The 25,196-nt window shown below is 42.9% G+C and overlaps 1 protein-coding gene across 2 annotated transcripts in view; it reads left to right on the top strand.

Annotated features, from left to right (window-relative positions):
• The window catches only part of FLT1 (fms related receptor tyrosine kinase 1), a 109,313-nt gene that overhangs the window by 62,646 nt on the left and 21,471 nt on the right, over positions 1 to 25,196 (top strand). For both annotated transcript variants that reach the window (XM_039565756.1, XM_039565748.1), the window contains exons 13-17: positions 5,787 to 6,077; positions 10,834 to 10,980; positions 12,816 to 12,947; positions 19,174 to 19,280; positions 22,569 to 22,707. In XM_039565756.1, coding sequence (XP_039421690.1) covers positions 5,787 to 6,077; positions 10,834 to 10,980; positions 12,816 to 12,947; positions 19,174 to 19,280; positions 22,569 to 22,707 — 816 coding nt within the window. The remainder of the gene's footprint in view (positions 1 to 5,786; positions 6,078 to 10,833; positions 10,981 to 12,815; positions 12,948 to 19,173; positions 19,281 to 22,568; positions 22,708 to 25,196) is intronic.

Genomic DNA, 25,196 nt, shown 5'->3' with positions numbered 1-25,196 from the left:
ACCCTCTAAATACTGGAACATGTTGATAAAGTCTCCCCTAAGCCTTTTCTCAAGGCTACACAAACCCAGTTCTCTCAGCCTCTCCTCATACAGCAGACTTTCCAGTCCTTTGATCATTTTTGTGGCACCTTTCCGGACCCTTTCCAGATTTTCCATGTCTGTTTTGTATAGAGGGGACCAAAACTGAATACAGTATTCTGGGTGTGGCCTGACAAGTTCTGAGTAGAGTGTCACGACTTCTTTGTCTCTGCTGGTGATGACCTTGCTGGTGCAACCCAGCAGCCTGTTGGCTTTTTTTGCCACAGCAACACACCGTTCATCCTGAGCTTGTTGTCCACCACAGGTTCCTTTCCACAGAGCTGCTGCCCATCTGAGTAGATCTGTTGACCCAGATGATCTGGTTTTGTGCTTCCAGGAGAGCACCCTTTCCTCTAACTGGTAAAATAGAAGAAAAGATAGTTTGGACACCTATACTTTTCTCTGGCACCTCCAGGATTTTGTAGTCTTCCTTGAATCTGCCCAGATTCCAGCTTGAGGTATCACTCTTGCTCACACAAAAGAGCAGCAAAGAATAATAGTCAGTGCTCCTGACAAGTTGTGGCACCTTCTCAGTAACATCTCCGGCCTTAGCTACCAGAAGGCAGCATAAGTCCCTGTCATGCCAGCAGATGGGCACCTTAGTGCCCCTAAACAGAGCATCACCCACTGCAAGCACTCGTCATCTCTTTTTTCGGTATCCACTGTTGTGCTGCTGGTACAGTTTCACCTGGCAGGCTTCGTTTGTGGGTGTCTACAGCTGTTAAAGCTCCATGTCATAGCACACTTCCACATTTAGAAAGTGCCAGTTATCTATAAATATAGAAAATTGGTAAGGAGCATGAGAAGTATAAGCAGATAAGTGACACATAGGCAGGTTGTTTGTTAAAGTACAGAAACAAGCAGAATGTCTCCATGTTCTATTAATGGAACTGACAAGAACATTTGCCACCTTGAAGATGACTCCTGTCCCCACTCTCAGTTTTGCTTTCATCCCTATCCTCACATTGTGTCTGTTTGGACATAAAGCTGAACAGCACATAGGTTTGCATAAATTAACATGCCAATGATAGTCTCATCTTTGTGTGGGTACTTCACATGAAACCTGGAGAAGTCACTGAGAGTCATTCACTGAGAATGCTGCTCTTTCAATGTGCAAGATGCTGAATTTGGCCTTCTCTAACTCTTACTCCTCAGTTTTCAAAATATGTCATGGAAGATCCTGAAACCAAATGAAGCTGTACTTTGATGGACCCCATTCACTGTATCCAAATCTCCCTTTCAAAGTTTTGATGGTGATTTTGAGTAGTTTGGTGCAGTGACATGAAGGAGTTAGTTTTCCTGCTTAGATCTAACATTCTCAAATCTTAACCAAGGATGGAAGGAAATCCTTCTCCTTGATACTAAAGCTTGCATGAGAACATGCAGAATATTGTGACTTTCCTTTGAAGAATCTTATATTGACTGGTGTTCAGAAAGAGGAGTGCCAGATTTGTTATGGCTTGGAATTTCTTAACTTCTTGACTGGTGGCAAGCATTCTTTATAGGGTGGTGAAGTTGAAATGCATTTGTACTTTGAGCTCCTGGAGCTGAGCACTTCAGTTGTGTGACACGGAAAGTCCTGATCATCCTCTGACACTCACTTGCATCAACCAAAGGCAGTGTAAATGATACTGCAGTTTGGTCCCTACAAAAATCCAGTTAGGCTCACCATAATTCTCCTCCATTGGGCTGAGACCAAACTGCCGTGGCTGGGTACAGCCTGTGTTTCACATCAAGAAACAAACACGTCCAGAATGTGCTGGAAAATGCACTGAGGGAGTAAAAACCTGAGAGCCTTAAATGCTGATGGATGTGAACAGGACACTGCAAAGTATTTCCTTCTGATGAGTCCAAAACCAATACTTCAGGTTTTGTGTGACAGCTTAGGGCTAGTTTATCTTATGTTGTTGAGTCTGCTGGCGCCATTTGAAGTCAGTCTGAGCCACACAAAAGTGTCTACAAGTAAGAGAAGTGTCTAAGCAGGAGGGGATGATTCCTTTTAGGAAAGGGAGCTGCTGCCCTCTGTAAAAGTGACAAGCCAGAAATTATTCCAAAGAGCAGATGGAGACAAAGCCTGTTCTTAACAGGAAGATCCCTTTCCTTGAAGGCAACCTCCCTCAGCCCTTGTCCTGAGGGTGAGAAAATGCACGTACTCCGGTGGCGTGGCTGCAGTGCTGTGAGGAGTCTCTTTTTTGTAGGCAGAAACCATTAGGAAGGTGGTGGAGGCAGAACGTGTCCCAGGAGCCCTAGTTTGGAGCTGACAAGTTCCACTCCTTCAGGGAAAGGTAAACATAAGGAGATTAGTGCCAGGAGAGAGAACCTAGGAAGAACAAGCACTTTCTTTAGTTACTGTAAATATATTTCTGGGCTTAAATTGAAACCTGCCTATCTTTTCCTAGGAAGTTTGAGAGTGATATACATCATTTTATACACTGTGTATGACATGAAGACCATGGGCATTGGAGTAGCTTTCCTATGACTTCTGTTAGAAGAAGAACATTTTTGGTGTATTGTCACTGACTTAGCTCTGAAAGCAAATTATCGTTCAAGACTCGAAAGTAGCTGTGAAGCTTATATAAAAGCAGTGTAGAAAGGTGATTTCTGAAAGCTCTCCTGCTCACTGGTATGGAAACAGTCTCTATAACAACACCTTTATGCCAAATTTAATTCTATTAGCCCCCTTTCCTCCAGCCTGCCCCTTTCCCTACATTTTGGGCTGTTTTGCTGGCACACAGCAGGCCTATGGGTGTGTTTGCAATTACAGAGGGTGAAACAGGAACAGCTCTGCCTTATCTCCCTGGTTTCCCAATGTCACTAAGCGCATTTTATTTTGAGATTCCTGATGGTGCTTGGCAAAGATAAACAAAATCTTCCATCAGGAAACCTGGGAGCTATTTCCACAGGAAGCTTCAAATCACTAAAGTAAATAAAACCCTTTTACATTATTCCCAGCCATGTTATTTAGCTAGCCTGAGCCTGTAACAATTGGTGAGAGGTGTCATATATTAGGAGGCTCGTAGCCTTTAAACAAATGATTCTTTTGGAATCCTGTGCATTTTTCTTTTGTCCCTAGATTTATTCAGAAAATAGTCTTCACAGAAGGCACATTGAGGAAGAGCTCCAGATTTGACAACATGAAAGTAGTGTAACTGTATGATTCTGTTGGCATGCTCTCCCTTTAGGCTAAAAATAGTTCATTTGCCTCAGTCCCCAGGGATCTTTGGTTTCATCTTGAGAGTTTTGCTTGGCTCTTCTTAGCTTTTACTGAGTACTGGCATCTTCAGAAGCAAAAATTACCACTATTTCTAACCTGGCTTTCCCAACACACATCAGAAGAATTTGAAATGTACTGTGAGTAAGATGCAGCAATTCCTTTCTTTCAAGTACTTACCCATATTCAAAATGTTGGCCATTTGATTGGTTCTAAGTGTATCTGAATTAAATGCTTTTTAACAAAATCAAGTGTAGGATTCACTTCTTCTAACTTAAATCTTAAAGTTAAGTATCTCAGCCTAAGCTGATCATGTAGGATCTCTTTATAATTAAGCATGAGGGACCAGGATCTCCAGAATTTGACCCATCTGAAAGGGATGGTTTGCACTGCCCTCTGGAGAAGGCTGTGTCACCCCATCGGCTATAAACTTTTGCCCACATACAGAACACAGAACATCTATATTCAAGTAGATGTTTAGATTTTGGCAGCTGAGGCTAAATATAAGGTATTCTATGTATGAAGATGTTTCATCTCAATAGCACTTCCAGTCAACATGTTCTTAATTGTGATCAGAATCTGGCACCACACACTCTTACATATGAAACAGGATCCTGATGGTGGTCACTCATAAATGAGTTCATGAAATTTGAATTTTTTTTATAGCTTTGTTTGACAGAGAGAGAAAACTGGTATCCCAGTGGAATGTTAAGTGGAACAAGTCAACCCACAGGCTTTAATACCCAGTCTAGTATTTTAGTGTCATGGCCTCCATTAGGTTGATCCTTGGACTGCACACCTGAACTACAGCTGATGACAGGCACACACTTTGCTCCCACTGCAGGGGCACGATGAGTTCAACCAGCAGAAATCAGGCCTCTCCCTGGAAGGCATCTACTGTCAGGAGAAATTTCAGTTCAGGACTAGCAGGAGCTCATTTACCCTCTGTTTAGCACTCAGGGCTAAATGTGGAAAAGAGGACATTAAGGGGAACAACTGATGCCCAGCTTCCAATAGGCAGGGAGCAGTGAGCAGGTTGTACTCATGGTTCCCCTGGGAGGCAAGGCAGCCCAGTTTGCAATATGGGGACTTAGGGAGAAGCTTTCTGATGGATCAGTCAATCAATGAGAGAGGTTAATGAATGAATATGTGGGATATTATTCACTTGAGAGCTGCTTTTTACACACTCCTGCTGAAGTGACATCAAACCCGAAGCAACACTGGTAAGAATGAACTGAATGGAAGTCAGCATTAAGCTGTTCATGATCTAAGAAACAAGAAAAGAAGGTATAATTCTCCCTTACGAAAGAAGAAGCCATTCTTAGGATTTCAAGTCAAGCTTACAGCCAAGTGCCGTAGCAATTAGTAGTGAAAGAACAATTGAAAATAGCCACAGTCGATGTCACTTGACCGAGAAGGAAATGACTTTATCAGAATATTGGCTACAAATAAACCAAGAGAGGTTGCATTCTAGGAGTGCTTTCTCTCAGGAACTTACTTCTACTTTCACTGAGGTCAGTGGTGTAAGGGCCTCGCTGGAGGGATGAGCCCCAGGTGGAGGCAGCTGGGAGGCAGCTGACACCACCACAGCTCTGCAGCACTGCACAGGTGGAGGAAGTTGCAAGTAACATTACAATAAACTGCAAACAGGACCTTTTCAAGTAGGACTTTCTACATTGTTGGCTAAATTATTCCTGCCTGAACCATCTGCTGTGAAGTGAAAACTTAAGCCATATCTACACTTAGTAAGTTGTTAGTGCAATGATCCTTGATTTCTGCCAGGTGAAAATACCTTTCACTTGCGTTTAATGCTGAGCCACCTAAACAAAGTATCTTCATCTGAATGCTGCCCACACACAGCTGGCCACCCAGGGCAGAGGGTACTGCTTCTGCTTACCTCTTGGGTGGCTGACAAGCTTTAAAGGTGGGGAGGGTAAACACCTCTGTTCCAAGGGAAATCTCAGGCATGTGATCACAGATGCTGTAATTTCTCAGGATTTGAAGCATTTTGAAGAAACAGACATACTTTATCTGAATACCTTCTGAATAACATGAAAACAATATGACCAAACATGATGAAATGCAGTATTTTTATACTGCCCTCTTGAGATTCCTTTTCTCTTATGCAGTTCACAAGCTGGAGCTGTGATCAGAATACTCCTCCTTTTTCATAGTCCCACTGCGCTGTCTTTAAATAATTCTGCTTTTGGTACCTTGTCCCAGTCTGTCTTGGCATAACATTTATACATACTTATTGCTTCCAAGAGCAACTTCAGTTTACACCAACTGATGTCTGAAGCCAAGTGTATCATAGCTCCAAGACAAATTATAAGAATAACTGGAGCCTAGTGTATGAAATGAAAGATTACACACTTGAGCAGGAAGACAACGACACTGATTAGTTCAAAGACTTCCTGATAAAGGGGAAAATATATACTGTGTTAATTTTGGCTCATTTGTTTCATATAAACTAAAAAGTGTTCTTGATTTTTGACAGATGTACCAAGTGGATTCCATATTAGTTTGGAAAAAATGCCCATTGAAGGAGAGAATTTGGTATTGTCCTGTTCGGCCAACAAATTCCTGTACAAAGACATTGCTTGGATTTTACCGAGGACAGTCAACAATCAAACGAAAGCAAAAAAGTCTCACAACAGGGAGTACTCCATCACCCTCACTCTGACCATCAAAAACGTTTCCCTGGCACACTCAGGCACCTATGCCTGCCGAGCAAGGAACATATACACGGGGAAAGAAGTGCTTCAAAAGAAAGACGTTACAATCAGAGGTGAGCACTGCAACAAAAAGGCTGTTTACTCTCGGATCCTCAAATATAAAAGCACAAGGAATGATTGTACAACACAAAGCAATGTAAAACATTAAAGGACTCATTAAACAGTAAGAGATGTCTCATATCATCTTGATTTTTTTATTACTGTTGCTACCTTTCAAGCCCTGAGGTGGTGCTCATTTCCCCATGGGTTGGAAATAGGAGGAATAGCAAACAAAATCCTAACGTGTGAGCTTCCAGTTGAGTTCAGACGGGTGTTTTCTGCTTTGAAAAGGCACGTGGAAGCTGGGGTTTGGAAGATCCCCTGTGCTACATTTTACATGTCGTTATTTTTTCTCTTGCTGTCTCCTACTGAGCAATAAGGAAAACTTTGGATCAATCTTTTCTTCTGCTTTGATATCGGCCTCATCAAAAGTGTCAAAGCTGAATAAACTGATTAACTTTAAAAACTGCTGTTTTCAGTCAACAATGGACATTTAATAAGCTAACTTGAATGTGCAGAATGAGCACAATTCAGTTTGAGATTGACTGGACTATATATTTTTTATTTTAATCTGATCTTGATGGACTTATAAATATTACCTGCTGAGCAAGTTCTAATGCTTATTTATTTGAAATTATTTTCTACACTAAAGTACATTAATCTTAAAAACTATCTTCTAAAAGAAGTATGCAGGGAAGAAATAAAAATGTTGATATAATGCACAGACCTATCATATCATTTATAATAATGATGATTTTACAACTGACAGACGTGAACCATGTTTCTCCAAATAAATCCAGGTAGATTTCCAGTTGCTGTGTTGGTCAATTTTTAAAGTCAGTTCTGCACTAATGTAAAAAACTACTGATAAAAGTGTGAGTGTTGCTTCTGGCCTGAAGATTCAGGAGTTTGTAATGCTGTAATTATTTTATTAAGTGAGGAATGTTACACTAACACAACTGACAAGGTTTTAGCCAGCACAGTGAGTTAATACATTTTTAAAATACAAATTCAAAACTGAAGCCATTAAAAATATTCATTGCTTTTGGTATGCAAATGACAATTGGATTTATTATGGGGATTAAGAACCAGCCAAACTGCTGAAGGAGAATTAAGGGCAACCTGAGAATTCCTTGTGAGCATTTCCCCTTTTCTTTGCCTTTGTCATGATTTTGCTATGAGATGTTTCTGTGTGTTATAAATTCTGTATAAGGAAGAAGTTACTATTTTTAATAGATCTGATAACTTTATTTTTTTACAATACATAGCTTTTATTATTTTTGGTTACATTTACGATCGATCATTTATATAGCATTTACATAAGCCATAACAAAACAGACCACAATGACCAAAATAGCTACAGCAAAGGAACAAAGTGGCTGTGCTTTTAAAATAGAGGTTGACAACATGACAGTTTCTTGCGCTTGGGAACTCACCAGACTATTTCCTCCTTTAGGTATCGAGACCGTGTCCCACGGCTAAACTTGCCTTTCACGTGGGAATTGCTTTTGTCAAGTGTGAAAGGGTAAACAATAGCATTTCCCCATAATGCCAGTTTCATGGAGCTAAAATGCCTAGAAAACAATTGATAACCTGGAAGTTGTCAGAGTAAAGAAAAGAATAATCATTTATATGTTGAAATGTCACCTATAGCCTACTTGTATACAGTAGCTCTTTTGTTCATTATTAACGTGATGGCTTCCAGAAACAATGTGTTCTTGCAAAGGGATCAGGCTCTCTTTTTTCCTAAAACATGCCTAAAATGCAAGTGAAGTCGTTGGTGACTGCTTAAAAATGGAGCAAGCACACTCTTTAGCATTTGCAATTCTTCAGAAGAATTACAATACAGAATCCCCTTTTTTCCTAGGGTATTTTGTGGGAAGACATTTGATGGCAAGGTGGGTGGTGATGACAGGACGTTATGAATTTTCCATGGCCTTGGGAGCCGAAGCATGATGATTTGTAGCAGCCAGTTGCCAGGCAATATGAGTTTGGGTCAGAAAAAAAAAGAGATGTGGCAATTAGACTGTTCTTCTGTGAAATTGTTGTGCATTGCAATGATGTATGTCACTGCTGAGTGGATGTCCCACCAGCCTGGTCTCAACCAGCACTCCGAGGGCCACGCTGTGCAAGGATGTCATAACATCCCAATGTGGCTGTCCGTGTTGGAGGGCACAGAGAAAGCTCACTGGAAACCTTTGAGGAAAGCAGTTCTTGGTGGCAGGATAAAAACTACTGATTTTGATGTCCTCGGATGACTGGAGAATCTCATGGGTTTGGGGAGTTTCTCTGCCTTCTGTTGTGTAATATATTATTTAGGGAGAAAGGTGTGAATTATATTTCTTCTTTTTTTTTAAGTGTTTAAAATAAAGCTTGTATTTATATTTTTGTACTGATTAATAAAAAATAAGTGAACAGACAACATAATAGTAACAAAGGGCAAAAGTGGATGGAATGCAAATGTAAACCCCAAAATTAATGAATTGTAATTTTTTTCCCTTTGTTTGCTTTTAAAAATGCAAATTTCCCCTCCCTACCATCCCAGGTCAGACAAGTACTCTGACACCAGTGTTCTGTTCTCCCCTCTGTGACACCCCTGTCACTCCACTGGGCCAAATTCTGCCTACAATGAAGTTCCTCAGAGTAACTGAGAGCGGAGTTTGGCCAGCAAGGCAACATTTGCGGGCAAGCATGAAGGCTGGGGTCGGGTCCGGGGAGTTGCCCTGGGCACTGAGCCCCACGCTGTGCTGGTGGCCAGGCTAGCCCCTCGGCTTTGGAGTGAGCAGAGTGGGACATTGGAAACTGTCCCCTTTGGCTTCACTGCAAAAATGAACGGGAGAAAGCAGGTGGTTTGCAAAAGAGAATAATCCTCAGGTTGACCAAGTCCTTGAAAAATCAGCTGATTGTAGCAGAGAAATTATTGAAAGTATGTGAATGATGACTTAAGTTTTAAGAAAAACGTTTTTCTTAATATGAAAACCCATCTTTAGTGTATGGCTATAAACAAATTAAAATTAATCACAACTCACAGAACGTGTGATTTGCCTTTGTTTTGTCATCTTGTCCACCTTCATTTTGGATGTCTGGGCTTGGGTGTCCGTCAGGGACTGCTAATAAATGTGGAGTTCTTCTCAGCACATGTATGTGGATGTGCCTCAGACTGTACTTGATCATAGTGTTGTGAAAAATGAGAACTGAGCAAAAATTGAGGCGAGGTATCAAGAAGAAGAGGGCAGTCTTCTTGGCTGCAAGGCAAATATAGTTGACTATGTCATTGTGTAGGTATGTGATGAAGAATTTATAGCATCTCTCATAAGCAATGCTGTTTGGGAAGAGAGAACAAATTGTCTACTGGTCTCTAAACAACAAATATCACTGCCTGTGGAAATTATTGGCTTGCAGCTCAGAAAAGCCCAAAATCCATAGTCATTGCACAGTCATGGCTATGTTGGGATTAAATTCAAGGGGTAAGGGCACAGAAAAGGTAGCCCACTTTAAAAGTGTTTTTAGTGCTGTGGGGCTCATGCACACTGCATAAGCTGGTTGTACATAGGGGTTTAATATTTCTGGACAGTTTTTATTTATGGCTGGTAACAGAATAATTATGAAGATGGAAATGGCTGATGGCTAATTTTTCTGTAAGGATAAAGAATAATTTTCCAAACACATAATATCTGAAATTTAGCTGATACTGAACTTGGTGTATTGGCATCTGTTGCAGCTTCAAAGGAAATATTTGCAAAGAGTTGATTTCTGCTTTGTTTTGTTTTGTTTCATATTTGGAAAGCGTGTATTACCATTGCTGCTCCTGGCAGTGTCCTTGAAGGGAAAGGTTGCAAATAATCAGGGAATTTGAGGGAATCTGCAGAGCATCTCCATCTATGACACTGCTCAGGAATCCTCCATCGCTGCTTTAAATGGACCAAAATACCAAAAATAATTATGTGAGAGTTGCAATGAGAATGAAAGATGTTGCCATATAATGTGCATAAATGTTGTAAGTACTTTGACCTTTGTCAGAACAGCCTTCGGCTCTGTATGAAGTGAGGGAAGAAGTGGCAAAGGGTTGAAATGATCATGAGATTGTTTTGTTTCTTTCAGGGATGACTTTAACATGATGTTTATACTGTGTTTTTGAAATGCTATGGTGTGGTTTGGCCAGGCCTGGTTATGTCCAGCCAAATACATGAAACGCAAAAGTGGAATAAGTTATGAAGACTTTGGTACAATTCTGCTGTGCTCATGGTTACTGGTTTTTGATTATGCGAATTTACTGGGTATGATTTGTAACTGTACTCTCTAAAGTAAGTAAATTATCAAAGTCACACTCATGGATGCCATGGTGTACGGAGCTGCAAGGTGCTATCAGCAGCACAGAGATACTCAGCTAACAAGAGTGTCCTGACGATTCTTCAAATCTTTGGTGTCACAGTTCATTTCTTTTGATGATGAAAAACTGAGCTTTCATAGAAACTCATTGCTTTTGGTATAAACAAGCGTGGTTGGTCATGGAACTGAGAAAATCTTTTGAACACTGTCATCATTGTGTGTCTTCATGGGTCACCATAACCTGCTATTGCTGAGTAATGGGAGTTCTCTGTACACACCAAACCCTCCTGAGCAAAGTAGAAGAGTAAATAAAATCAGTGAAAAATGAACTTGGTAGAACAGCCATAGCAGTCTCTAACACCAGTAAAATGAGTGTAGGGAAGATAATTAAATCCCCACCGTTACAAGAATGTAAAACAAAGGTGTTGTTTTGTCTTATAGCTCAAGAGGCACCAGCCCTGCTGCAGCAGCTTACGGATCAGACAGTGAACGCCAGTAACTCTGCCATGTTGGAGTGCCAGGCTCGTGGTATTCCTGAGCCCCAGATATCCTGGTTTAAAAACCATGAGGAAATACAGCAAGAACCAGGTGAGAGCTTTGTGTACTCACCTACCTCTTACAGTAGGCTTTTTATTTACCCATCTGCCTTAGGAAGCCATTTCCGGAGTCATTGGCATCAGTATCCAGATGTAAGGAAGGCAGTCAGGCACAACCCAGGTGCTCCAGGTTATTCTGTTTCACTCCAAAACGTGAGCCAGGCTGGAGATCCAGACACAATGGGTCTCTGTGGAATTGGTGAACAAATTTTCATCTTATTAGAGTCATCTCCAGAGAAACATATTTCCCTCCATTTATTATAGAGGGAGGCCAAGGATCAGGTGTCTTAGCCAGCAGATAACTAGGCAAGAGAAAACCAAGCTCTCATGATGTGTATGGAAGTAACGGGGGAGTCTGTGGTCAGGCATTCGAAGTCTGGTTTTGAGTCACAAGCTATACAGGAGACTAAATCCATGTCTGGGGTGTCCAAAATCCAAATGCATCTACTCGTGGCAGAGGAATCCAGGTCTCATGCAACAGAAAAGGAATAGCTTCCCAGGTGGCAAGTTGCAACAACAGGAAAAGTTTGGGAGCTGTTTACTGCTGTTTCTGGAATGTGGTTTCAAAGATCAGCTAAGGCTAAATGTCCAGCTGCTGGCACCACAGTCATTGAAGTGTTCTTTGGATATTTCAGATGGAAATGAATGACAGAGGAAAAGGCAAAACCTTTCTCATGGGAATTTATGCCCAGCAAAAATGTTCAGAGAGGTTTGATTCATAGGAACTTGAATTATAAGTGTAGTCTTCTACAGAATGTTTTAGAAAGTTTGTAGCTATGGTTCTGTCTTGAATTATTGGAAATTACTATAGCATGAATAAAAACAACTGGAAAACATTCTGAGGATTTCTGCAACTGAGTTATAAGCCTGTGCAGACTTGCAGCCCAGGCACTGAGCTTAATCTAGCGCCAGATTCCATGAAGCTTTGCAGTGACCCCATCACTGCAGTGTGCGTTAATAACACTATCTTCCAAAATGATGTGTTATGTGTCTAACTTGGGTGCAGTGCAACAGATACAATTAAGAGCCTGGGAGATGTCTCCAGAGGGCAGGTCAGAGCACTATACTTAGGTGCCTGAAATAGATGGTGGGAATACATTTTGATGGGACTGAGTTCTGATGGAGCCAAACACAAGTGTGCACTTGACTGCACATTTCCTGGCTAGAAGGTGCCTTAGCAGCAGTCCTGAGGCCAAATCTGCTCCCTGCCTCTTCCTTGCTTCTTGGAGAATTGCCCAGGCTGGCTTCTGGGTTGACCTAGGTGGAATAAATAAGATGTTTAAAATGTCAGGGTGTTTCAGGGTACACTGCCTGGGAACTCTCTTTGCGCTATCCAGCACCCCTTTGCAAAGGAGCCCATCGTTCCATGCCACATGGGCAGGTGAGATTTGGAGCAAGTCTGCTGCCCATAGGGGCAGTCTGAACAGCTTTTGGAAGGGCTCTAAGCTTGAGCTGCTTCTGGGGCAGACCTGGGCCTGTAAGTGCAGTAACAAGAGTACCCTTTTTCCAAAAGCTGGAGACACGCTAAAGCGCTCACATGGATGAAAGCATAGGCATAGTGCTAATCAACATAAACAGTACCAAGTACTTCCAAGATCATTCCCATAGGCTGAGCTTTTTGACTCACACAAGTGCTTTGTAAACACTGATTTCCAAAAGATTCACAAAGCATCCCAGTATATTTGGTTTTCCTGCAGATAACATTGCGCCCTGCAGTCCGTGGCTCAGCTTTATTTTGGGAAGAACTTGAAGCAGATACTGTTACACAAGGGCCAGTTTTTGTTTATATCCTGGCTCCCTCTCATTGCAAAATATTTCATTTCACAGGAATAATTTTAGGGCCTGGAAGCCGAATGCTGTTTATTGAAAGAGTAAAAGAAGAGGATGAAGGACTTTACCAGTGTATAGCCACCAACCTGAAAGGGTCTGTGGAGAGTGCAGCGTATGTCACAGTACAAGGTAAAGCACCACACTAAATGGGAAGAGCAAGCTTTCCAGAGGGATGTTCTTAGGCTGGAAGGGCAGGGGTATGACCTGGACTCATCTGGTGATCTCTGAAGCAATTTGAAGGAAGTTCTAGCAAGGGAAGTGTACCAGGTTGGAAAGGAAGCCCAGCAGGAAATGCTAACTCAGAGTGTGTTTACACTGACCTAAAAAGAAGAATTGCTTCAACCCAACAAAGATCAGGTCAGGGTAGAAGACAAATGTAAATTTAGTATCAGCAAAACAAACAAAAAACAGAGTAAGAAACACTCTCCTACCCACACATTTTCCCATTTTGGGTTAATTCCATAAAAATTAGAGGCCTGGGATATTCTCTATTGTTTATTTTCAGTGTAAAGTGAACTGCCAAATCAGACTAGAAGGCTTTAGCCTAGCAATAGCTACATATGCAAAGGTACTACTACAAAGAAGTAGTTTGATCTAGTTATTTCTGTAACCACTACTTGATTTGCTATTCGTTTAAATGTCCAGCATTGTTCTGCCTTCTGACAATCTCAACTCATGCCTGTGGCAGTGATTTCTATCAATTAATTTTACATTGAATAAAGATAAAGTTTATTCAGTGACCTTTCAGTTTCATTGAATACCCTTTTGGCTCACGAATTATGAGATTAGAGGAGTAGGTTGACATTCTCCATGTAAGTCAGTGTCATGTATGAATTAAATTTGACATAATCTCTTTTACTGACCTGGTGTTAAGTAAATAGTCCTAAATGCATTTAGTTGCTCCTTATAGAACATAATTTGACTATCACCAGGCCTCTTAGGCAGAGATTATATGTTTGTGGATGTTCTCATACAGTTGTTAAATGTGTCTGAATACTACTCAGTATTCGGATACTACCCTGCAGCACAAGAAATTAAAACTAATACTGATTTTTTGCCATGAGTGTGTAGGCAGTCGGAACTAGTGGTGATGATACAATGATGTTTTTGCTTTAAAAGGTCAGGGATAAGTATATGTACATGTGGGCTCGCCTAACTAGTGAAATTGAAGAGTTAAAGCACCTATCCCCTTATGAATAATTATAGAATCATAGAATGGGCTGGGTTGGAAAGAGCCTTAAATATCCTCTAGTTCCAGCCTGGTCTAGTGGAAGGCAGGAACACCTCCACCAGACCAGGTTGCTCAAAGCCCCCTCCAAGCCAGCTTTGCACACTTCCAGGGATGCAGCATCCACAGCTTCCCTGGGAAACCTGTGCCAGGACCTCACCACCCTCTGAGTAAAAAATTTCTTCCTAATATCTAATCTAAACCTGCCCTCTTTCAGTGTGAAACCATTCTCCCTTGTCCTGTCACTCCATGCCCTTGGAAGAAGTGACTCTCCAGCTCTCTTGTAGATCCCCTTCAAGGAATGGAAGGCTGCCAAAAAGTCTCCCTGGAGCTTTCTCCTCTCCAGGGTGAATGACTCCAGCTGTCTCAGCCTGTCTTCATAGGAGAGGTGCTTCAGCCTTCTGGTCATCTTTGTGGCCCTCCTCTAGACTCACTCCAAAAGATCCACATCATTCTTATGTTGGAGGCCCCAGAGCAAGACTGCAGCACTCAAGATGGGGCACAAGAGTGGAGTAGAGAGGCAGAATCACCACCCTCTAAGTGCCTTGATAATACTAAGGTTTTTACAGCTGCTGTAACAGCTAAATTAATAACTTGTGCCAGGTGGTTGCTATCCAAATCATCCTACTAATTCATACTCATGGACAATGTAATTCATTATTGTATTGATTTTTAACATAACTGAAGCTTGGCTGTTCATTACAATCACAAGCATTCTGTCAGATGGCTTCTAGGAAGTCATATATCCTAGTCCAGAGGAGAGGAAAGAGAGCAGCCAAGAAGGCTTCTTCAGTGGTTACATGTCCTGAGGGACCACTGGCAATGTTCTTGTACGACTGCTATGGGAGCAGGAGGTGAAAACTACCACATTAAAATTTATGGCTTTGAGACTGGATGATAAAAAGAGAGAGAATTTTTCTATGATCAAGGAAAATGTCTTTCTATGCTTTTCTAACTTTAACTACATGAAGGGATGTCACTAGAGGTTTTTTACCCATTCCTACACTCCTCCGGAATGTCTGTCCCTCTCCCAGGAAATGGCAGTCTCCCACCTCCTCCCTGAGCCTGGAGGGACAAGATCAGGGCTTGAATGTGGGGCTCTCTCTAAGCTTTGCCACTTTCTTGTGTCTCTGAGAAACACAGGCCCTGTGCCTGCTGCTGTGAGCACCAAAGCCTTGCCTCTGTCCCGCGGCTCTCGGAACATGGGGCTGCAGATCAAGGGGAATAGAGCAGCGCCTCATGTCGATGGCCACGTTTAGCAGATTGGAAGAGTAGTTTGTGAATGAGTCAGGAAGGAAACAGTCTGCTGTCTTTATTTCCTCTGAAAAAACATTCTTATACTCACAGATAAAACAATGTGTTATTTTTGTGTCCGAGATGGATGAATGGATGGTGGAATCAAAGGGCCGTCTTTAAATAATTGTAGGCTGTGTTTGGTTTGGAAGCAGGGGTTGATGGGCTGTCTGAGGAGAAGAAGGGCCACGTTTGGGTGCATGTCAGAGCAATCTCTCTGCTTGCTCTTGGCTCAGGAACTGAAGAGGCAGCAAATCTGCAAGGACAGAATAGAAACAGCAAATGGCTGCCAGAGCACCCAGCAGGTGGGGGGAGGACTGTATCCCTAAAAGTCTGGAGAGAAATGCTGATAGGCATGTGGGGAACACAGACTCTTGGGCAGCTTTCTTTTGGGGGTCAACCCGCTTGCAGAGTTGCCATGAAAGCCATGCCCTGCCTCCCCTACTGAGGGCCCTCAGACCTCCTGTCAGAAGGAGCCAGGGATACAGTTAATTGCAGAGGTGCTGCTTTGAAGGAGATGTGTTGGCAAAGGAAGGAGCACCTTTTACAGCTCGTGCTCACTGAAATATGGACATAAACAGGCAAAGGAATATGGCAATGTGCCCTGTCTTAAAGGTGACGTTTGATAACTTAATGTGAACCCTGCTGATGAAAAGGAAAACATTTCATTTATTAAGTATTCACTGAACTATTCTGATACTATGAAAATGGTGTTAGCTTTTAAAATAACTTCTATTGAAATTACTTCTTTTAAACAACTTTCCTTTCCTTTCTGTCTATCTATCTATCTATCTATCTATCTATCTATCTATCTCCCTCCCTCCCTACCTACCTACCTACCTAACCAACCTTTCTGACCTTGCATCTCAAAACGTTGTTGTGCCTTTTGAGTCATGCTGAAGTAATCAAGAACTTCGCCATGAAGTTTAAGTGGAATGCCTGCAGCTACTAAATGAAGCTCAGCCTGGGTAATGACTTAAGTTTGTAAGAGTGAAGGTGGACATCAGGGGACACTAAGACTCCTGTTACCTCAGAATTCCACCAGAGATGGTTGGAATGGAGCCCTGGTGGTCAATAGTTCAACCTCAGTTCAAACGAGGGTCATCACCAATGGTCTGGCTAAGCTATGGCAACCTCCAAGGGTGGACATTCTTCAGGATGTCCGGTCACCCATCCCGATGCTGCAGCACTAGGATTGTGAGATCACACGGATTAAGCAGGGTAGATCCCATTGGGGTAGGGGTGAGGGATGCTTTAGCTGCAGCAGATTAGCATTGTTGCCCCAGGCATTGCTTTTTCCCTGGTTGACACCTGAGCTGCACTGCAATGTTTAGGTGTTTAGAGCTGAAATCCTAATGGGAAAGCCCATGTCAGCCAAAGGCTTGAGGTGGTAGCTGGAGGGATCAGCACATTAACCCAGGCTCTCATCCTGGCATACTTGCATGGTTCTAATGGCTTCTGTTGCTATGAAAAAGAGAAGATGCTGCTGGTGGCACTGCTTCACTCGCCTCCACATCACCCCTCTGCAGTCCTGCACAGACATGGGGTGGTGCAGGGGGGCTTTGGAGGGGCTCTGGGGGAGAAAGGGGGCTGCTGCTTGGGGCGGTCAGGCAGATGGGACAGAGCTGCACACTGGTAAAAGTCTTTGTCTAATGAGGTGTTTGCTGAGTAAAGGTCTGGGATGGGGGTGTAAGGGGAAGACAGAAATCTTTGGCTACCAGGCAAAGAGAAGGATTTAGTGCTGGTTACAGCCTCACCAAAGTCTGCTAATCCTAAGGCCTCTTCTGAATGTTTTTGTCTGTTCTGCCTCAAATCAAACCTTTTTCTATCCACCTGAGAGACACTCAGAGAGCTCTGACTTCAAGGCTTTTAGCAAGACTAGGAGACTGGCATTTGATAACCCAGCCCAACCTCAGCTTGGAGAAATGCTTTCTGGTTGCCTTCATTTACCCAAACATTTCAAAGACAGCACCTTTGCGTCTCTTTGCTGACTCCTGGGCAGCTACTGAAGTGGTTAGACGGTTGATGCCTTCCACGTCAGGCCTGGCTGTACCTCATGGGTTTTCCATATCCTGCATATGAAGCTGTGGCAACCAATGAACCTTCAGCCCCTCCAGGTTTTGCTGAATAAATGTCAGAAACTATTATCTTCCATCTGCAGGAGTGCTGTTCAGAAGCAAGAGGAGACTATCCATATGTAAAAGGGAATACTGATGCCAGAGACTGGGCAAGCTGCATTAGGTGTATTATTTGTGCCATCACTATGTTCCATATCTAAACCAAGTACTTAAAAAAATACTTGTGAAAAAAGAACACTGTTGGTATTTTTGGGGACTATTGTATCTCCATTTGTAGTTGCAGCCATGTTTTTCCTCAATGAGCTTTATTCTCAAAGCTCCAGAATGGACATGCCAGGGGAATCTTAGATATGGGGCAGGAATACAAATCTGATCATCATTTTTAGGGAGGGAAGACATTATGCTAATTAAGGAACACATCCTCTGAACAAAGCTCTGTAGCCTTGCCTAAAACCAGGCAGCACATCCCTCTGGATTACCAGGTAAACCCACCGGTGAGACATAATAATACCTTATTCATTTGTCAGGAGCAACACCAAGCTGCCAGGCTCTAAAACTCTGCAAGTGCAGTTGACAAAATACTGTGAAATCATGTTCCAAATTACTCCTGCTTGTCCTCTCATGTACCCTCTCTGGAGGGTATATCAGAACAAGAGGCAGGATATGATGGTTCTTTTTGCATTTGCTACCAATCAGATGGAAAACATACTGTGGGGAGTGTGGGATTTTGATGCGATCACAGGATTTGCAAAACAAACTGCTCTGAAACTATTTTACAAATCCCTAAATAGCAGTCTGAAGTGAGTTTTATTCTGGCTTTTTTTAAGATCCATCAGTGGGCTCTAATACTTTCCAGATTTCTAATGTTCGTGTTTTCTTGCTGCTTCATTTTCAGTTGTTGTTGGTTTTGTTTTTCCCTTTCTGTGCTTAATCTGGTCCCTGGTTCTCCCAGATATCTGGGTTCTGTGAGGTGCTGCTGGGAAAGGAGGGGGTCCCGTGTTCCCTCAGGGAGCCTGGCCATGTGCTGCTCCTGTGACTGGCAAGAGACCTGAGGGCACAGAGTCTGCCAGGGGAGCAGTGGATTGGAGGGAGTGCTCAACCATATGCCCTGGGTTTCTGCCCAGTGGGAATGAGGCTCAAGACCCCTGGACCATGCTGTGTATGAGCTGAGCTCCCTGGTGACAGAACAGATTCGTCCAAGCCATGGGAAGAAGAGCTCACGGACTCCTGCTGGCAGCACCATGAGTCTCCAAGAGAATCCCCAGCTCCCACCCAGCGATGGTTTTGCTGAGGGCTGGTGGGTTTCCAGCATGTCTGGGATGGAGGTGCAGGCTGCAGAGCTCAGCCAACAGCAGGGAAGAGCTCTCTGAGCTGTGGATGAGGAAAGGCATCAGGTCCTGGACAGCAAACCCAAGCAGCAGCACTGCAACATGCCCTGGGTTGCCCTTGGAGTCACTGATGCCTACACCAGCACAAGCCCTCCCAGGAGCTTCTCCTGCACGTTAGCAGCAGCTCTCACACCACAGTACTGCCTGTGGGAAAGGCCCAGCAGAGCCATCCCCTCTGTGCAGCCTTGTCCTCTCCTGAGGCTGCAGGAGACCTTTTTTTTGGCTCTGTGAGCCAGTCCAAACAGAGATTAATACCCCATTGAAAAGAGCTGGTCCTTCCTGGTATTTTATTTTAATGGCAAAAAAAACATGAAGTGCCCTTGGTTTGCAGGTCATTTTCTAATATGTTTACCACTTGATTTTCCCAGGCATATCAGAGAGGTCAAACCTGGAGCTGATAACTTTGACCTGTACCTGTGTGGCTGCGACGCTGTTCTGGCTCCTGCTGACCCTCTTCATTCGCAAGCTGAAGAGGGTAAGAACAGACAGGGATCTCCCAGTGACACCTGTGTGTCCTTGGAAGCCCTTTGCTCACATCAGAAAATTTTTCCCATGCTGCTGGGATTGCTGAGTCTACCAAAGAAAAATGTGTTTCACTTTCACAGCACCAAGCCTGCCAGAGCTCAAGGAGTGTTTGGACAACACTCCCAGGCACATGGCATGATTCTTGGGGCTGTCCTATGCAAGGCCAGGAGTTGGACTTTAATGATCCTTGTGGGTCCCTTTCAACTGAGAATATCCTGTGATTCTGTGATTCTTTGATACTGCTCACCCTTGTTCCTGGTGCAATAACCAGGCTGCTGATGGATGCTGGAGAACTGTGACTTGCAAGGCTGAGTATGAGTAAGCCAGAAAGAAAAGCCTGGGTGGGGGACAAGGCTCTGAGGCTCACAAGAATTTGGGTGCCTGACTCACACCCAAGGCATCCTCATTCCCTTATAAAAACTGTGGGGGTTTGGCATCTTAATGTCTTTGAAGATCTGAGTGAGTGGGAATGACAGATCTTCACAGAATGTGCTGGGGTCTGGTTTGCACAGTGTCTGGTATGATTACATCACTTCCAAAGTAATATTTTACTGAAGGAGTTTTGATGGTGCAGCTTCAAAAGCAGGTGATCCTGTATCATCATGATGAATTTAACTGCCCCTGCAGCTGACCCTCCTTCTTGTCCGAGGCTGACTGTGATTGTCTAAAACCCCTTTTTGCTGACAGCACCCTGTCTGCATTGTATGGTGTGTGCAGGTTAAACCACAGCAGCTTTCCCAAGCAGAAAATACAACTCCTCAGCCCTGCAGGAAGACCTCAGTGTAACCTGTAGGAGCAGATGGATTTGAGGGAAGGTACTGGGGCACTGCAAGACATGAGCTGAGAAATGGCTGCGTGCCCCCCCCGTCCTCACTCCCACAGCACCACCAGCCCAGGGGTATCACAGAGCAGCACCACAGGGATCTGCTCACAGCCACCACAGCTGAGCATGTCCCAGCTGGCTGAATGATGCTCACTAAAGGTCCACTGCAGCCTGGAGCACCATTTTCTCTCAACCTGCATTAAGGCCTGCCGGTATCTTAGCTTGGGTTCTGAGGACATTTATTGACTGATGGGAAAGCAGCACTAGACCTCCAAATCAGGGTGGTATGGCAGCAGTCACTCTGCCTGCATTCCTACTGCTGCAAGCCTTGGTGAGGAGAAATGTGTGGGAGTTTGGGGGAAAAGGAAAGCAAAGGTCAGCTGAAGCTGTGGAGAAACTTCATAGCTGTAAGAGAAATTACAAGGCAAGTGGGACCAGTTCTGAATGCTCAACAGCAACGATGAGGCAAGTTATAGCATGACTGCAAATCTTGGGAAAAAGTGAGCTTTAAGTGTAGCAAGGGGCTGCAGATCTTTTTTGTTTATTTTTTATGAGACCAAAACTTGTTAGATTGTTAAAAGATAATAAAAACATCATCATTGCTGTAGAACAAGGGACTTTGACTAAATGATGTGTCAAGGCTCCTTTCCAGATGAGCCTTTCCAGCTAGTGCTAGTCTATGTTTATGGTCTTCTCTGTGTTTCTCTTATAAACCCTTACTCTCAAAGATTTATGTCTGGAATTAGCTCTGAATTAAATTTTACGTAAAAATTATGTGGCCACAACAGAAAAAAAAATATATGTTCTCCAAAAGCATTTTCTTAAAGCATCTCTGTGATACACACAGGGACAGATTATATCCTTAACAATGTTTTATCATTGAAAATGTTGCTTCAAATCTCTAATTGTGCCAAAAATTTGATATTGAGTGCATGTGAAGAAAGAACTGTGGGAAAATGTCTGAATTTTCCACTCCCCTATTGCTTTTTCTGGGACGGGTCCACTTAAAAGGCTCTTCTGATGTGATGGGTAGGAGCAGTCTGGTACACACATCTCTAACTAGAAATGCCCTTTCTGGAGCCCCACACAAGTTTCTGTTTCTACCCATATCCCACTTATCCATGCCCTTTTCAGACTTAGTGAATGGTTTGGAGCCAGGTTTTAAGCCTCCTGACTTTTCCCCAAGTATCAGTGCAGTCCTTCTTGGGACAAAATTTATGGCTTTGGGTAGGGTGAAAAGCAACTAGAACAGCAGTTGTTAATTACTGTCATTTTAGTTTAGTTCTGTTTGTAATCAAGGCATGCACAGCTAGTAATATCCTTCTCAAAAAAACATACCTGGAAATGCAGGTATTAGGGACATATTTCCAAGCTGTAGAGGAGGGAAGTTGAAAGTCATAGGAGGCAGTTAAAGCAAACAATAGAAAAGAGAGTATGTGGTTATATCTGTAAGTTTGTCATATCTGTATGTCTGTGCCCAGGCGCTACTTCCACAAGTTTAGGAAAAACAACACCTTCAGGTTCAGTTCTGCAGATTTCCCATAAATTCCAACCAATAGCCAGGAAATTATGGCAAACACTAGACCTTCTCTATAGAAATAGAAGTACTCCCGTGTCAAGAAAAGTCCAGTGGATTAGAATGGCAGTCTTGATGCTCTTTGAAGGAACCTGTATTTCAAAATGGATGAAGGAAAATTTCAGATCAGGTTCATCTTTTCTTATATTTCTTATGTGAAGTGAATAATCCAGTTGCTCAGGAGAAACTAAACTGGCAAATTAACTTGAAATTTTATGGTTTAAATTACGTGTTTGAGTCCAGCTGTTTATAAATTCCTCCAGACTCAAATGATTTGAGTAAATTTTTCAGAAATGATACCAAAGAAATAAAAAAATCCTGAAAATCTGTCAGCAGTTTCTGAAGTGCATAATGTCCAGTGTCCTGACAAGTAGTCTTGCACAACTTCTAACCACATATGACCCATCTTTGTGGGATATATGGAACAAATAAACCCTGGCAGTAGAACTCCATCTGTTGCATGTGGCCCCTTCTTGCTTTGCACAATCATGAAGGAAAGTTATTCTTATCAGCAATGTTTAGTCACTTGCTGAAAATATTTCTCCTGATTGTGCAGGGGGCCTGTGTCCTAACACCATGTGTTAATACAGACCCACATGGATTTCACTGAAGAAACTGGTATGTCACATGGGAGGAAAGCTAAAGGAAGGAGTTTCTTTTATATAAAAACTCTTGCAATATATAGAAAAGCCAAAGGGAGCTTAACCAAACCATCCACTGTGCAGTGAAAACACGCAGCTTTGTGAACAGAATGAACTTGGAGCCCTTGATCCAAACAAGAAGATGCTGACAGATAACCTTATCCTCTTTTTCATTTTGCATTATTCTTTGTTTTCTAGCCTTATTCCTCTGAATTGAAGACCAACCATTACCTGTCAATCATAATGGATCCCGATGAAGTCCCCTTAGATGAGCAATGTGAACGTCTACCTTATGATGCCAGCAAGTGGGAAATTGCAAGAGAAAGGCTTAAACTAGGTAATATTGGAACAGTTTGTGTAGTGTGTGCATGGATTGAATAAGACGTACCTGTAACTGTGGGTAAAGGGGAGCTGGGTGTGTTCTAGGCACTGCCAGGTTTGGTGTGACCTATTCCACACTGAGAGCATTGATCTGTGAATGAATTACAGCCTTTAGGACTGACCGACCACGTCTACTTGACTTTTCACATGTATATTTTGACTCCATGTGGGAAAATGAAAGTGGAACCACAGGACCATTTAGGTTGGAAAAGACCCTAAAGATGAAGTCCAGCCATGAATAATCTACCTGTTCACTCCAGGAAAAAGCTGTGGGAGACAGTGGCAAAGGCTTTACTAAGGTCCAGGTAGACAACATCCACGGCCTTTTCCTCATCCATTAAGTTGGCCCCCTGGCCACAGAAGGAGAATATAGACAAGAGTGATGCATTCTATTTTGGAAACTGATTTACTTAAAACATGACACAAACAAGGCAACCAAAGAATTCCAAATCAGGCTGCCAACTTCGATGTTTCTCTCTCTAGACTCAGGAGCCTGATCTTTGGCATTTACTGTAATTTTGGTGATTCACTATAATAATGATGAAGGGTCTGGAGGGAAAGCTGTATGAGGAGCAAATGAGGTCACTTGGTCTGTTCAGCCTGGAGGAACTCATTGCAGTTACAACTTCCTTGTGAGGGGGAGAGGAGGGGCAGGCACTGAACTCTGCTCTGTGGTGACCAGTGACAGGACCCGAGGGAATGGCCTGAAACTGTGTCAGGAGAGGTTTAGACTGGGTAGTAGGGAAAGGTTCTTCACCCAGAGGGTGGTTGGGCGCTGGAACAGGCTCCCCAGGAAAGCGGTCACAGCATCAGCCTCACAGAGTTCAAGAAGCATTTAGATAACACTCACAGGCACATGGTGTGCTGCTTGGAGTTGTCCTGTGCAGGGCCAGGATCATCCACAAGGATGATCCTTGTAGGTCCCTTCCAACTCAGGATATTATATGATTCTATGGTTTTCCTCTCTTTCTTCAACCTGTAAACTTGGAAAAATGCCTGTGCAGAAATGGGTCCTCAAAATCCATCCTGCACCCCTTCCTGTTTCTCCCTTTTCTTCTTTCTCCAGCACAATCTCGTTTTCTCTCTGTGCTTCAGTTTTATAAATATTCTTGTTATTGCACCATAAAGTGCAAGAATGTGACACGTAAATCCACACATAAATAAATAAATATCCTTGAAAATGTTAAACCTACAGCCAGCTCCCCTGTAGATCTCCCAGCAAAAGGCATGAGTTTGGGACCATTCCTTATTAAGCCTAGTGTGCGGCTGATGGGAAGGGAAGAGAAGGGAAGGGAAGGGAAGGGAAGGGAAGGGAAGGGAAGGGAAGGGAAGGGAAGGGAAGGGAAGGGAAGGGAAGGGAAGGGAAGGGAAGGGAAGGGACCGTATTTTGAAGATGATGAATCCCTCCAGAAACCACACAGATTTTAGCAAGAAGGTCAACACTAAAATATCAGTGATAAGCTCAGCCTTGTTGCTATAGTGCTGTTTGTTCTTTCAGGCATGCATTACATTTGTCCTACAGCAAGGTCTAGAAAATCCTTGCATTTTAGTTAGGAGCTGTAACAGATTCCTCCTGTCCCCCGGGTATCAGGGACCGAACTAGATTAACACACAATGTGCACAGTTAGGATCACACTTAATTTGCCTGCCAGAAGACACAAGGTGACCAGATGTGGATAAGCACAGCTGAAATATATTTCTCTCGATTTATAATTGTCATACACAATTCTGGGAATGCTGGAACCTTGTGCTGGAGTGACTTCAATCTTCAGGCAATTTTCTTACAACGATGGACCAAGAGCCTGATGTGCAGACAATGTGACCACTGGGAAAGAAACAAGCAGAAATGGAATGTAAACACCAAGGAAAAACCCATGCCTTGCAGGGTTAGCGTCTGGAGTCCAGAGGTGACAAACGATGACCAGAGAATGAGTTAAAAGCGGAAGAACTGGTGTAAACAAATAAAGAATGCTGACAATGAATGAGAACCAGATTTGAAGAAGCTGTGTATGTGCAGTATGCTAGATTAGCTCAGTGCAAGTCCTGCCTACATGGCAGTTGGCTCAGTCTTTGAGTAACCTTGGCAGTCTCTGAGGATTAGTGTCTCACAAACACAAAATGTTCTTCTATGGTTTTAAAAAAATATTTTTATTTAGAAATGCAACCCCTTCCAGCATCTGATGCGACTGTTTTTCTCTTTCCACCTTCTTATCCTCCAGGACACATATTTATTGTAACTTTTGCAAAGAAGTATCTCCTTTCAGCCCACATCTCTTTTTCTGTGTGTTCCTCCAACATGCATACACACAGCCCACAGCTGTGATGCAATGCTTATATAACAGGACTCCCCCTTCATCTGTAAGTGGTACAGACATTACAGGAAATTTCGTATGGGCATCACTGAAGTCAGGGTAATTAACATTCAGCATAGATTAATCTCACTGA

This window comes from Corvus cornix, chromosome 1, assembly GCF_000738735.6.
Source record: "Corvus cornix cornix isolate S_Up_H32 chromosome 1, ASM73873v5, whole genome shotgun sequence".
Lineage (NCBI taxonomy): Eukaryota > Metazoa > Chordata > Aves > Passeriformes > Corvidae > Corvus > Corvus cornix.
Note: the sequence above shows the minus strand (reverse complement) of the source record. Positions and strands in the feature narration are given on the sequence as shown.